Source organism: Silurus meridionalis, chromosome 27 (genome assembly GCF_014805685.1).
Source record: "Silurus meridionalis isolate SWU-2019-XX chromosome 27, ASM1480568v1, whole genome shotgun sequence".
NCBI classification, from domain to species: domain Eukaryota; kingdom Metazoa; phylum Chordata; class Actinopteri; order Siluriformes; family Siluridae; genus Silurus; species Silurus meridionalis.
In genome coordinates this window covers 15355715-15369636 of record NC_060910.1, presented here as the reverse complement: position 1 = coordinate 15369636, position 13922 = coordinate 15355715, and the positions used below count along the sequence as shown (strand labels likewise).

The following is a 13922-nucleotide window of genomic DNA, read 5'->3' as shown; positions in this document are numbered from 1 at the left end:
AACAGAGGAGCTGAAAATGTCATACATATCATGAAGCTTCAGATATTGTTCATGAGAGACATTAGAGATAAAGACAAGCATAGACTAGAAATATTAAGGGATATTTACAATTCGTGCTTAAATTCAGATTAGAATGTTAATAGATCATCCACATAAACATTGTTTTATTATAAGAACGCTAAAATCCTGGAAACTAAACCGAGAAGAAAATTGGAATGAATGCAACTTAAGGCAAGTTGAAAAGTTCGAGCTTGAATAACTCAAATAAGATCATCTCACTAATCACTTGTGCTCTCCAACCAGAAATGAAGACGTGTAACAGATTCCTGGATGCTGAAACCCTGATCGTGGCTCATGTGGTATTTTTATAGACTATAAATAAGTACAAAACAAGACGTGCACACGTGTGTTTATTTATTTATTTGCAAGAGAAAAAATAACCAATTTTATTCCATGTTCGCAATTTGAATTTTTCCTTTACACTATAATAAAATAACACAAATATTTTTTTCCCCCCAAGTGCGGTTGTGCGGAACCAGTTTCCACGTGTAACCCGATGCTTTCGGAATTTCAAAATCAACCCAAACACAGTCTATTGGAAAATTTGGAATTGGTTTGATTATTCAGTAATAAAGAGAAAAAAAAAAAGTGCTTAAGTTGGATTAAAGACACGTCGAGATCTTTGTAAATCCCAGTCATCTGTGAAGAGGGATTATGTTGCACCTGTTGAGAGAAAAAAAATAATAATAATGATATAGGAAAATGAAGACAATGTCATCCTCTAGTGTCCAAAATCATCAATCTGTCTCATAAATTATGGTTTCTACATATCGACTGTATCTCTTGTGCATCCATGAAATTGAGAAAATGATGTAGAAGAGATGATGTATTAAAATAAAAGCCATTACCCCAGAAGGCCTTTTCCAGACCAGCGTTGTGGAGTTAAACTGAGACGAACTTTTTGTTCGTTCCGAATCACTGCAACACTCACCGATTTCTGCAGGTCATAAAAATGGACTATTATATAATTATAATATTTAAATATTAGGGGTGTAACGGTACACGTGTTCATAGCGAATCCAATCCTTCTTACGTGTGGAACATAGTTACAATCCGAGTTCCCTCAGGAATGTATTTGGTGGCGGACTGCGAGTTTGTTTAGTAGATTATTATTAAACTTGACACTATATACACTACAATGCCAGGGGTTTAAAAAAAAAAAAAAAAAAAGACAAGTTAGCACAGTGTCACTGTCGCTACTCATTTGCATTTTTCTTTGAAGTTTTATGTCCAGCTCCAAGAATTTCCCTTAAAAGAAGGAAATCCCGAAACTTCTGCATTTTTAAATGAAGGATGGAAGGAATGAAAAATTAGTTCAAATATGTTGAATGAAGTAGAACAGTTAAGTAGAAAATATTCGATGTTCAAATGTTAATAATAATAATAATAATAAAAAACCAGCAATTTTGGTTCGCATTTCTTTCCCATTGTACCCAAATTGAACCAAACTGTGACTTTAAAAACCGAGGTACCGAACAGTGAATTGTATGTACCGTTACACCACTAATAAATACATATAACCGTATATAGAAATCCCATCACGTACCCCCTCACTGTGCTGCACCACAGAAGCGATGTTTTGCAGGTTATGGAAGTTGCTCGGGTTCACAGAGCCGAACTCAATGATCTCATCGCCAACACACAGACCCTGAAAAACAGGAGCGGTAAAATGTAAAAAAAATAAAAATAAACCTCTAACCAATCAGAATGAAGAACTTTGACTAGCTGCGCTTTAGGAGTCCAAGCGCTCTGCAATAATCAGTGAGTTCTTTCCATCTGATTTCAGAATGAAACAAGGACATTGGTTTAATTAAGTTTAAAGTCAAGAAATAAAGGGTTGTTGAAATACAGGCGGTTCGCCGACTTCATCATTCGTTCAACGCGGACCTGTCAGTGGTGCTACAGGCTTTAAGCAGGACCACAGGGAGTTCATTACATAATTCATATGGGATTAAAGATAAAGATTTTAATTATACATGGAATTACAGATAAAAAAAAAAGTTATTGCATATTTAAAACAAAGTTGGAGAACACATGGAATTCAAAAGAAAAAAATTTATTACATATGGGATTACAGATAGAAATTTGGATTACAGATTAATATTTGGATTACAGATAGAAATTTGGATTACAGATTAATATTTGGATTACAAATAGAAATTTGGATTACAGATTAATATTTGGATTACAGATTAATATTTGGATTACAGATAGAAATTTGGATTACAGATTAATATTTGGATTACAGATTAATATTTGGATTACAGATAGAAATTTGGATTACAGATTAATGTGTTACATGTGGGATTACAGATAAAGCATTTGGATTACACATGGGATTTCAGATTAACATATTTGAGTAGAAATTAAATAAAATTTGGATTACAATGGGTATAGATAAAAAAAAAAAAAATTGGATTCCAGATTAACATTTGGAATAAATGTGAGATTTCAAAGTAAAAAAAAATGGATTACAGAAAAAAATGTGAATTACATATGGGATTACAGATTGTTATTTATGTTTGTACTTCTGAGAGTCACCAACAGCTGGAACCGAATTTCTTGTGTGTGAACACACTTGGCCAATAAACCTGGTTCTGATTCGAATTACATAACTTTCTTTCAGCTTCTCCCATTAGGGGTCGCCACAGCGGACCATCTGCATGTTTGATTTGGCACATCTTTTTACGCTGATTGCCCCTAACGCAACCCTCCCCATTTATCCGGGCTTGGGACCGGCACTAAGGCTTGTGCAACCCTAATGGCTGGGTCGGTTCCCTGACCGGAGATCAAACCCGGGCCGCAGCGGTGAGAGCGCCGCATCCTAACCACTAGACCCCATATCGAATAAAAATGACATATAAGAGCTGGTTAACATTACACCTTGGCCTAAACAGTTTGAACAGAAGGGGGGTTAGACCTCACCGCCTGATAAGCAGGGGATCCCCGAGTCACAGCGTCTACTCGAGCGAAAGGAGGAGGCAACGGCACGTCCTGCTCCATCCTCTCCATCCGTGCGGCGCTCTGGTCCTCCTCACGCTTGGCTCTTTCCCGGGCATGCAGCTTATGAAGGGCCTCTTCGATCTCCACCATGATCGCTTTGTGATCGTTCTGCAAACCTAGGATGAACACAATACAGAAAAAAATAATACTTTTAAACCATTGTCCAATGCCAAGAGCGAAAGATCTCAGCGATTCTCAGAATCCTGGTAGAGCCGAAACCTACCCTGGGAAGACTGGACAAGAGACAGGAGCACAACCAGTCCTGGACACATTCACACATCCATTCCAAGTGTATGGAGTTGCATATGGTTTCTTTGCAACCCTAAGTATTTAATCAGGGGTTCTCCAGTTTCCTCCAACCTCTAGGCGAGTTAGCTAATTAAATGTTCATGTGTGTGTCCAGGCTGTATTCCTACCCTACGTCCAGCGTTCCGGGGACAATCTCCGTCTCCAGTGAGACACTGACCGAAACAAATGATGAATAAATGTTCACACCGACATGGCGGTCATCTAAAGTGCACCTACATGAGATGCTGTGCCTCGCTGCACGGATCTGGATCAAATCCACGTCGGCGCGAGGGTAGCCTTCCGCGTCCACCAGAGGCGCATGCATGCCCACATCACCCTGCTGCAACGAGACAACAAATGTGGACATATAGTTAATTCTCCTGTACAGGTTTGTGACATCGTGTAATGATTACAATGTAGAAACAATGTAACCAAAGTCATCAGAATTAGATAACCTAGATAACTAAATGAGATCTTATAATACATGGGAATAAGAGCATTCGGGCGTGAAAAACGAGGTCTTCATTTGAAGATGAAAGACAGGGGGACAGAATAATTCGGTTGAAAAAACGAGATAATGACGTCACGAGCACTGGTATTGCACGAGAACGAGATAATTTGGTTATATCAGTGGACGCTCGAGTCATCACACCAAACTAATGTTTGTGTCGCTGTTTGTGAAATTATTTTTGGTGGGGTTTTTTTTGCCTTTGACTTAAAAAAGGAACATGTCCGTGTCTCAAAAACAATAAAAATCCAGATGTTTTTAGACTTTTGACAGCCTGTGTGTGTGTGTGTGTGTGTGTGTGTGTGTTTGGACCAGCATTGGACTAAGTTTAGGAGCTAACAAAACCATAGCACGTTGCTATTTACAAACAAAACAACTGTGATCATCACACGACCACACGCTACTTGTTACGCATCTCCACAGGTTTCCTGTAGGTCCTAAATGGCTCCTTGACTGAACACTTACATCTTCTAGCACTTCGTAATATGCTTTAATCTGCTCCTCGATCTCATCTTTCTTTTTGACCAGACGCTGGACGTCCTCCATAGTTACCACGGCTTCCTCCGCACTGCTTTCCTCCATCATCTTCATGGCTGCTGTCTGACCGAACTTCGTACGGCGTGCCATAGGGGCCAAAACAACCAGGGCCTGTAGGAAACGCGTTGCACTATTAGACTACAGCATAAACAGGATACACGAGAGACTTCCGCGATACCAGGACCGGTATCGTCGATATCGATACGGATAGCGATCTTTTTTTTTTTTTTAAGCCGTCCTAACATTAAATACACTGGAATGGATTTCCCTTGTACTACATTTATTTAGATTAAAATATATATTTATTAAAAATTAATAATCGACTATTATGAATAATATCGATGCTTCTGTTAGAGATGATGTATGTGGGTGGTGCAGTTGTGGCTGCAGTGAAAGGAGACTTGTTGAATTGTGTTTATTGGGCTTCTTACTTTATGGCATTCAGTCTCGCTGTATGGGATTCAGGTCTGTGATGCAGCGCTCTGTTCTACTGAGTTTATCATATTGATGGTTTCTATAGTCGTGGCTTCATAATGATGGTCTTAATAGGATTTATTCTGGCAGGACCCCGATGAAAGCCTAGGTGTGATACACAGCCCACCACTGGTTTCTGGAACAGCCATGGGGGCTCCTGAAAACAGAGAAACTTAAGCACTAAAGACAAACAACTGATTGTAAAATTTTGAGCGCCATGTAGCTCAATCAACCAACTCACTGGAGAACTGGGTCAATATCTAGAGTGTGGTAGATAAAAGCGATTGTACATTTCCAGAACTTTAAAAACCATAGGTTTTGGTGGGGCACAATGACACGAATTTTTAGAGTAACCTCATACAAGGTGTTTCAGACTCACCACACAGTATCTTTTCTGCACTGGATGACTATCATCTTAGGGTTGCCAGCATTCAGCAGAATTTCCTGCACAACTTTAAAAGAGCTAGCCAACAACCTTGGCTTTGGAGAAAGAACCAAAAAAAATAAATAAATCACGTCTTCACCTGGAAAACAAGGTCCATCCTGGTTCAGAATCCAGGCACATTACGAGAAAAATGGTTCTGTACATCAGAGATACTCTTTACTCATGCAGCTTGTCTTTATCTGTAGAATACCTTCAATATTTTTTGACTAAATTATTAAAAACAAACCCAATCTGGCAACCTTATCAGTAGTCGTCCTGTTGTTCTTCTGCAGATGGACCTGAGCAACATGATCCCTGCACCAGTGGACCCCCGATTATCTCTTGCTGCAGTTTTATTTTTGAATAAGTGATGCAATACCAAGTGGGGCAATGATCATGCTGCCCCTCGACTGCATAACATCCAGAAAGGCAGGTAATGAAATATTGGGCAAATTTTAGATGACATATTTAATGAAGCCGTTTTTATGCCAATAAGTCAAGGTGACGATTTCTATTACACACACACACACACACACACACACACACACACACACCCTCTAACAACAGCGTAAGAAAACATCTTCAGCATCAACTTTGACACATGACAAGAATCTGCAAAATTATTTTTATTTAAATGTTCATTTTTACATTCCTTTATTCTCATTTTCTTCATTTTAATCCATTTCATAACCAGAGAAACGATGGAACTGATACAAATCGAGTTCACAGTTCTTCATTTATAACCACATCATAATTCAATGCAGGAACAGAGTGGACACACACTCCTGAGACACTGGAATGCATCTACTGACCATTTAGAACAATGTCACCACTGCTTCCAGTGAGAGACGGCGTTGAACATCACTGACACATACTGCATCTGTACACAAAAGAAACAAAAGTATTGGGACACCTGATGTTTCCACCCGTAGGTGGTTCTTCAAACTGTTCCCACGAACATGGATCTGAATGTGGAAACGTGGCAAATTCACATTATGAAACTTATGGTCAGGTGTCCACAAACTTTTGGGCATCTCCAGCTAGCACATGCTTTTTTTTTTTTGTTTTTTTGTACCGAACAGAAAATTTACCAAATCAGAAAACGTTTATTTGTTTCCCCTCCATGACGTGTAGCTACTTAAACACACGTTTGTCTGGCGGAAGAAAATTCTGTAGTGGTGCTGATCTTCAAAACCGCTTTAAATCCTCCATAATACAATTTCCACCAAACCCAGGCTGCACTTACACCCGGATCATAATGTGGAAATGTTTTAAATGCCGACCTGCATAGTTTTCCACAGTGAATCCGGGCAACAGCGTCCAGCGTCCAGCCTTAGTGTCGAGTGGCTGAGATTCTTCTAAAACGTATTTATTGTACTGTGCTGATTTACTGCAGCCTAAAGTTTGAAGAGCAGCTTTTAACTGTAACCTGCAAGTCACTGGAGGTCAAACGCACCACAAATGAACCATAAATGAAACCCCCTGAGATCCTACAAAAGGTTCTAATGAAAACCCTAAAACATACGATAATATTGAGTGTGTACTGTACTGAAGAAAAAAAGATCCAAATCGAGGCACTTGATTATCTGTGTCGAAACGGAATGTTTCCTTCGTTGAATATTTTATATCTAACGGCAAAAAAAAAAAAAAAAACGACTGTACCATTTATTTGGCGCGTAAATTCTTCATATTGAGATTCAGCACACCGACACTCAGCAGACGGTCTCTCCAGGCTGAGCTTCGGCGTCGTCCTTCAGCACCAGCACTGACTCGGACATGACCTTGTCTATCTGCTCCTGCACGGAACGTACCCACAGATTCAGCTGTTCCTGAAGAGCGCGTACGCCTTGCTCAACCTTTTCCTGGCGCGTCTGGAGTTTTTCCAGCTGCTCCCGGTTCTCCTGAGCTCTTCTCTTCCCGGCGTGCTCCGTCGGCTCGGAAGGTGCTCTCCGACCCTGCATGTAACTGTTAAACTCGTCCGGGGTGAGGTTAAGGGCCGGGCCGTCTAGCTTCTCAATGAAGGCCACGGTGCACGACTGAGAACAGAACCAAAGATGGATCACAGCTGATGAACGCACACACGGATACACTCCATTTGAACACAAATGCCTGCAGCGATTCAATCGGCAGTTTTGGATGGAACGCTATTGATATCTTCATCCGTAGTTTTTACAGAGTGAACAAAAATCCGAAAACAAATACAATACAATAATATAATAATAATAATAATAATAATAATAAAAATGTAATTAACAAACCTAAAAAAAACCTAACAAATCTCAAATTTTACATTTACACACACTGTCTCCAGCCATGGCCCAGTTACTTCCTGTATGACAGGCGTCTCGGCCAATGAGCAGCAAGTGTTTCGTTCGCAAATGATACCTTTTCCAGAATCGTCGTTCTGTTTTCTGATTTGTTTTGCGTTCGGACGCACTAGATTTTGGACCCGTGTCTGTGTAATTACGCACTGCGCCGATTGGCCGATTACATCTCACAGGGGACCGGCTTCCTGTGAATGAAGGTTCCTGTTGCCACGGAAACGAGTGCACTACAGTCAGAGCTGCTGTTCTGGAGCATTAATCAGCACCAATCATAGTGCAGGGCGTTTATGAATATGCATGAATATGTAAATGAGAACGCCCCTCAACTGTATTACAGCACGACAGTGGAGGTACCCAGGTGTTCCTGATAAAGTGGACAGTATATACATGTACATTACTGTAATAATTTGACATACCAGGTTAGTAAAGTAGTAGCCGCTCTCCCCCGCCATCAGGCTGTGCGGCAGGCCAAAGCGGACGATGTAGTTGATGTTGGAGTGCAAACGCGGCGGGTTGCCCCTCAGTACGACGTAAATCAGAGCGGACAGGAAGTCGTCGGCGTTCGCCGGCTGCTTGTTCTCCGACGCGAGCGCCTGAAAGATGCGCTGACTGCACTTAGACAGACAGGCCAGTTTATCCTGGGGCGCGCGCTTGGCGTCCATCTCGATGATGGCTGTGGGTTGGGAAAGTTTTCTGATCAGATTTAACCGCTATATTTAACCTGCTCTGAATGGCGAGAGTAACGGTTCATGCAAATTCGGCGTTTTAAAATAGGCTTTGTGACATTTACGGTGCTGTGTAAAAGTATTTGTTATATTTCTTTTTTTCTTTTTGCATATTTGTTAAATTCTTCAAATCAAGCAAATTTAGATATTACACAAAGATAAAAAAAATACAAAATCCAGTGTTTAAATGAGGATTTCATAAATCCCCAAAGAAAAAAAAAAAAAATAAACAAAAATGAAGACTGTCCAAATGTGCCTGGCCCTATGTGAAAAATGAATTATAGATTTAACAATAAGAAATAAAGCTGTTGCTGACGTATAGAACACGAAGGGTTGTCTCTTTCGTTTGAACAAAAAACATTATGATCATCCTCAATTTTTTGGGTAAATATTTTGTGGACTGCTCGAGTGAAGTGAAGTCATACAGAAGGACAAAGATTTAACACACACCTTCAAGTCCACCTCTGAATGGCTGAATGAATGAATACGTGTGAAATAAAGGCAAAATATATATAACCTGTGATTGCAGGAAGATACGGGTCAGTGGTGTCCACGCCACCTTGTGGAAAAGGCACACGCAGCATCTCAGGAGTGACCCAGTTCAACGACCTGGCACATTAAAGCATGAAAAGAAATGTTAATTAATGAAACACTATGAACACCTGAGCATAAGATCCTTCATGAACATCCCATTCCACATTTAGTCCCTATTTCCTGTTACATTAAGCTCCACTTATTAACTTCAGGGAAGATGTTTCACTAGATTTTATGAAGATTTGTGAAGATCTGTTCAGCCACAAGGGTGTTCAAGTCAGGTACTGCTGTAGGTGAAGACGAGGAGGTCTGGGAGTCGGCTTTGTGCACGGGGGCACGGTCATGCTGGAACTCGTCTTTTCATATGAAGGGAAAATTTCATCCAAAGGTGTCCGACACAACCTTCAGCTTTAGCTTCAGCTTCAGGTTGACGGTTTGGTATAAAACCACACATGGCAGGTGTCCAGATACTTATGACCATATAAGGTGCGCTTTCGTGGATAATTGGGCATAGACGCACATGTGAGGAAATACATGGTGCTGAATAAAAGCAGTCATGTAAATCTTAAGGGAAAATAAAGACGCTAATGACTTCGCATAAAGAAAACACGATCGTGGGATTTTTAGCATCTTCCGGGCATCGGCACTTACTTGATCCTTCTCTGGAGCGTTAGGTCCTTCTGTTCGTCATCACAGCTGTCATGGCAGAAGACCCACTTGTGAAGACGGGTCATGATCAACTTCTCGACGTGTTCCATCATCTGAGAAACCTGAAACTCAGGGAGACCTGAAAGTACGGGGACAATTAGAGCGTTGCTTCCACATCTTCATCTAGGGCATGTGAACACACAGTAATCCTGCTCTGGAGACGTAACATAAATGGGATCAAACTTAAAAAAACTCACCGCTGAAGTGACCAGCGATGTTCTGGTAAAAATCCTGCACCAGGTCAGACTGCTTCTGTACAGCGAGGTTCTGAAAGAAAAGACAGGAGCTTGTATGAGGAGGAACTATATTTCCTGGAAGACCCTGCGCTGATGTTGGAGTGCGCGAGTAGGAAACGGGAGGCTTGGAGAGAGATTTACATGGTACGCCTCGATGGTGTTGAGGAAGGACATGCAGCCGGAATGCAGACGCTGGGAGTTTGGCTTATGCAGGAGTTTCAGAAAGCCTGTGAAATTACCAGGCTCCAGGCTCTGAAAGGCCTTCAGGGATGCTTCCTGGGCTTCAGGTGAATCTGCAGAAATAAAAATAAAAAAATGTACTTAAAAAAACACAAATAGTCAATCTGCCTCTATGGTGAGTTTTTTTTTTTTTTAATAATAATAAAAATATTTTTTTATATTTTTTTATTTTAATAATATTTAAATATATATTTTTAATAATACAAATATAAAAATGATTTTATATTTTTATTTTATTAAATATTTAATTTATTTTAATATCTAAATAATTATTTTTTAATAATAAAAATATTTTTTAAATATTTAATTAGTTTTATTTAAATAATATCTAAATAGTTTGTTTTTGGGCTCAAAATGTAAAATATTTCAATCAATTTCTTGTCATTTTAACTTTTGACTTCGATTTATTTTCTGTTTGTGGAACAAATCAGCTCATAAATCATCAGTGGCATCATTCAACATTCTGACTTCAACGGAAAACAAACAACAACAAAAAAACGTCTTCTCACGTTATGCTGATCGGGTTCTTTATTTCACCTCGAATCCTCCAATAACGAATCCAATCTTTCATTCGTGTTTAAAACTCAGACTTATTCTGCTACACTGCAAACAGTCTGATTTATCAGGCAGAATCTACTGCAAGATTAAAAATTATTATTAAACCCATTTTTTTAAACCCATTCTGCCACTTTTTTTTTTTTTTTTTAACCGAAAATGTCAAAATCATCCGTGCTGTGATTTAATAAACACGCCTGCGAGGGTGAAGAAAATCGTTCCATGAGGTACGTGTGTGTGATTTGGACAGGTTGGGAAAATCTGTATTACATTTAGTCCTCCAATAAAAAGACCGGCAGAAATGGAATTTCGCAAAAAACGAGAGATTACGGGATTCTGCACGTTTGAATACCTTGCCTCGGTGGTGAAGAACTTCCCCAGAAAAGTCGCTTGATGCTGGAACGTCTGCTTTTCTCTGCGATTTTCTTCTCTTCGGGTTTGGATGAGTGAAGCTCGGAACCGGCGTCATCTTGGAGGCTGAAAACAAAAGAATCCTGGGCTTTCAGGACTGTTTCGATCTCTGCCTTCCTCACCTTTATCAGATACACAGCAAATTCAACCCCACGTACTACACTGTAGACTGCAGAGACCGCGTCTCACCCCACCCCGCTTGACCTCACCCCACCCCGCTTGACCTCATCCCACCCTTCACCACGCTCGATTAAACCTTTCTTATAAAGTCTGTGTACAATTCAAGCTGAATCACAAATTGTGCTGGATAATAACCAGGTTCTGGAAAATATACACACACACACAATTTCCCAAAGTATTGGGACACCCGATCTTCCCTGCTATATGTGGATCTTTTCCAAACTGTTACCACAAAACTGGAGGCAATCAATTGTCTTTAGATGGCGCTCTAATAAAATTTTGCATTCACCTGTTCCAGCATGGTGGTTCCCCGGTGCACAAAGTGAGCTCCTTGAAGATCTGGTTTACATGCTTTGGAGAGAAAGATCTTGCTGCTATAGAGCTCTGATCTCATCCCTAATGAACGCCTTTGGGATGAATGTGAACGCTGACTGCACACCAGGCCTCCTCACCTCTATCAGTACCTGCCTTTCCTAATACCCTCGTTGCTCATATACAAATATCCATAAACACACACCAAAATGGAAGAGTGGAACATCTTCCCAGAAGAGTGGAGGGAATTATAAGAGAAAATTGGGACTAAATGTGGAATTCGATGCTCGAAATTCACATACCGCACTCATGACCCAATACTTTTGGCAATATACTGTGTGTGTATACACGTTACAAGGAGACGATACGTTCAGAACTCATACCCAGGATCTTCTTTGCTGGTGTCACTTATGCGCGTCCTCTTTCTCCAGCATTTCGAGCAGAAGCCCTGCCAGGCCGGGTTGCCGTAGAACCCACAGCCGTCTTTGCAGAGCAGTTCGGCCTGGGTGACGTGGATCCCTCGCTTCTGCCCGGTCCACATCCTCCTCACAGCCACTCCTTCACCTGATAAAGGAAGGAGAAACACTGTACAACATGTGGAGGAACGTTGATGGGGAGACTAAACATGATGAACGCGATGTAACAGCATCTACCTCGTCCCTCCAAGAAAAGCGGAAATTCTCATTATTTGAGAAAATAAATTGTGAAATCGAAGGTCTTCCCTGCCGGCCTATCAGAATCCCCCGCTTACATTTGAATGGTTTTTTTGAGTGCCCCAAGATGCAGCGCAGGCAGATTACAGCCGTAACATCACGTATTGCCAGATGTCCTTCAGAAATTAACAGCGCAGGCTCTTGGTACATTTAAATCCATGTTGCTTTAAGCGATCAGACTGCAATTTGGACACTTCGAGACCCTCTAGCAGGCGTCCAATCACGTCTGCATTTTCTCGCCCTTTGATTATGATGGTTGAATAATGATGGTTTATATTGTCATAATGATGGTAGGAAGAGGTGGATTGGTTTTGGTGGGACAACAGTAAAGGCCTAGATGTGAAAAAACACTGAAAATCGATCCTGAGCATGTAAAAGTGTTTTGTACTATTTAAGCCCTATGGAAAATACTTCATCTTGAAGTGACTCGTTGACTCGATTCTTCGAGCCACATGTCTTGATTCGTTTACTCAACAAAACCAGGATGTCATACACTGTTCGGCTTACGATCTGAACACGTCTCAAACACACTCTACACGTGTCTTTTCGAAACACAAGTCTTCTGCGTGAAAAGTATGAAAGAGAAAAAAAATTTAACTCGCTCTAGTTGCGAGTCGATTACGTCTTAAAAGAACCGATTCTTTTGCAAATCGGATCACTGGACAAACTCGTGACCTGTTGATTCCTTTTTAATCTGGTTTCAGTTTTAACTTATAAAATATATGATAGTAACATGTATAAATATAAATAAATGAATTAATAAATAAATAAAAATATAAATAAATTTTACGAGCTTAACGTTTTCTAAAGTAAGTTAATAAAAATAAAAATCTAAAGAGCACACACACTTCTGAAATGTTTTGTCTTTGTTTTTATAACATGTAGAAACTTTATGCCGAGTCTATTTCTATGTATTTATTTTATTATCTTACTTTAATAAATATCCGAGCTCGAGTTTAGTAAACCTGGCTAGTTTCTGTTGTTATGCTAATTAATCAGGTGAAACGCCATGTTGTGACAGACGAATTATCTTATTATATTTATACACTTTAAACTTTTTACATACTGACCTCATTAAAGCCTTATGTTCTTTTTTTCATACAATAATATTTTTTTTCTCCCAAAGACTTTAAAGAAATCTACTCACCTCAACTTCCAGGAGCAGAAGCGTCAAACTCGCCAACGCGAAGGACGTGTCCCAATTCGCGCACTAGCGCACTCTGTCGGTTGCTATAACAGCGCTTAGGGGCCTCTAACTAATTAGTAAATACTTTAGCAAGCTGAAAAGGAAAGTCGGTTGTTATTTGAGACGTGGCCCGTTTCTTTCATTATTTTAGGTTCTATCAGCGTAACAGCGTCCGTCAACGCCCCCTACTGACCAGGAGAAGGCGAGCTGTAACAGGAAACTAATCACCACAACAGAGTGTAACATTTCAATCTAACGTCTAATTGAACATCTAATCTAACATCTCTATCCACCGTCAAATGTTACATTCCATCTAACATCTAATATAACATATCATATTTCAGTCTATCATCCAATGTTACATCCAATCTTAGATTGAAATGTTAGACTTGATATTATATAGAATGTCAGATTCCAATGTTAGAACGTTTAATTAAAACATTTAATGATACATTCCAATCTAACATCTAATATAACATTCCAATCTAACATCTCATTTTTATT

The 13922-nt window shown here is 39.9% G+C and overlaps 2 protein-coding genes across 5 annotated transcripts; both read right to left on the bottom strand.

Annotated features, from left to right (window-relative positions):
* Nucleotides 1–397: 397 nt before the first annotated feature.
* psmd9 (proteasome 26S subunit, non-ATPase 9) lies at nt 398–4491 on the bottom strand. The gene is made up of 6 exons (XM_046842184.1): nt 4325–4491; nt 3589–3691; nt 2986–3179; nt 1607–1708; nt 909–997; nt 398–723 (listed from the first exon to the last, which is right to left on the bottom strand). The coding sequence occupies exons 1-6, from the start codon at nt 4484–4486 to the stop codon at nt 696–698; spliced, it is 678 nt and encodes a 225-aa protein (XP_046698140.1). The 5' UTR covers nt 4487–4491; the 3' UTR covers nt 398–695.
* A 1416-nt stretch (nt 4492–5907) lies between these two features.
* On the bottom strand, nt 5908–13532 carry LOC124380870 (rab5 GDP/GTP exchange factor-like). Of its 4 annotated transcripts, none has more exons than XR_006924744.1 (10): nt 13380–13532; nt 11903–12083; nt 10969–11093; nt 9963–10114; nt 9783–9852; nt 9529–9664; nt 8861–8952; nt 8035–8291; nt 6957–7330; nt 5908–6174 (listed from the first exon to the last, which is right to left on the bottom strand). XR_006924744.1 is itself a non-coding variant. In XM_046842156.1 (10 exons), the coding sequence occupies exons 2-10, from the start codon at nt 12058–12060 to the stop codon at nt 6121–6123; spliced, it is 1269 nt and encodes a 422-aa protein (XP_046698112.1). In that variant the 5' UTR covers nt 12061–12083; nt 13380–13532; the 3' UTR covers nt 5908–6120. The 4 variants fall into 4 exon arrangements, 3 of the variants coding, with proteins under 3 accessions (XP_046698112.1, XP_046698111.1, XP_046698113.1); XM_046842156.1 differs by having other exon boundaries at nt 7106–7330; XM_046842155.1 differs by having other exon boundaries at nt 5908–7330.
* Nucleotides 13533–13922: the final 390 nt, after the last annotated feature.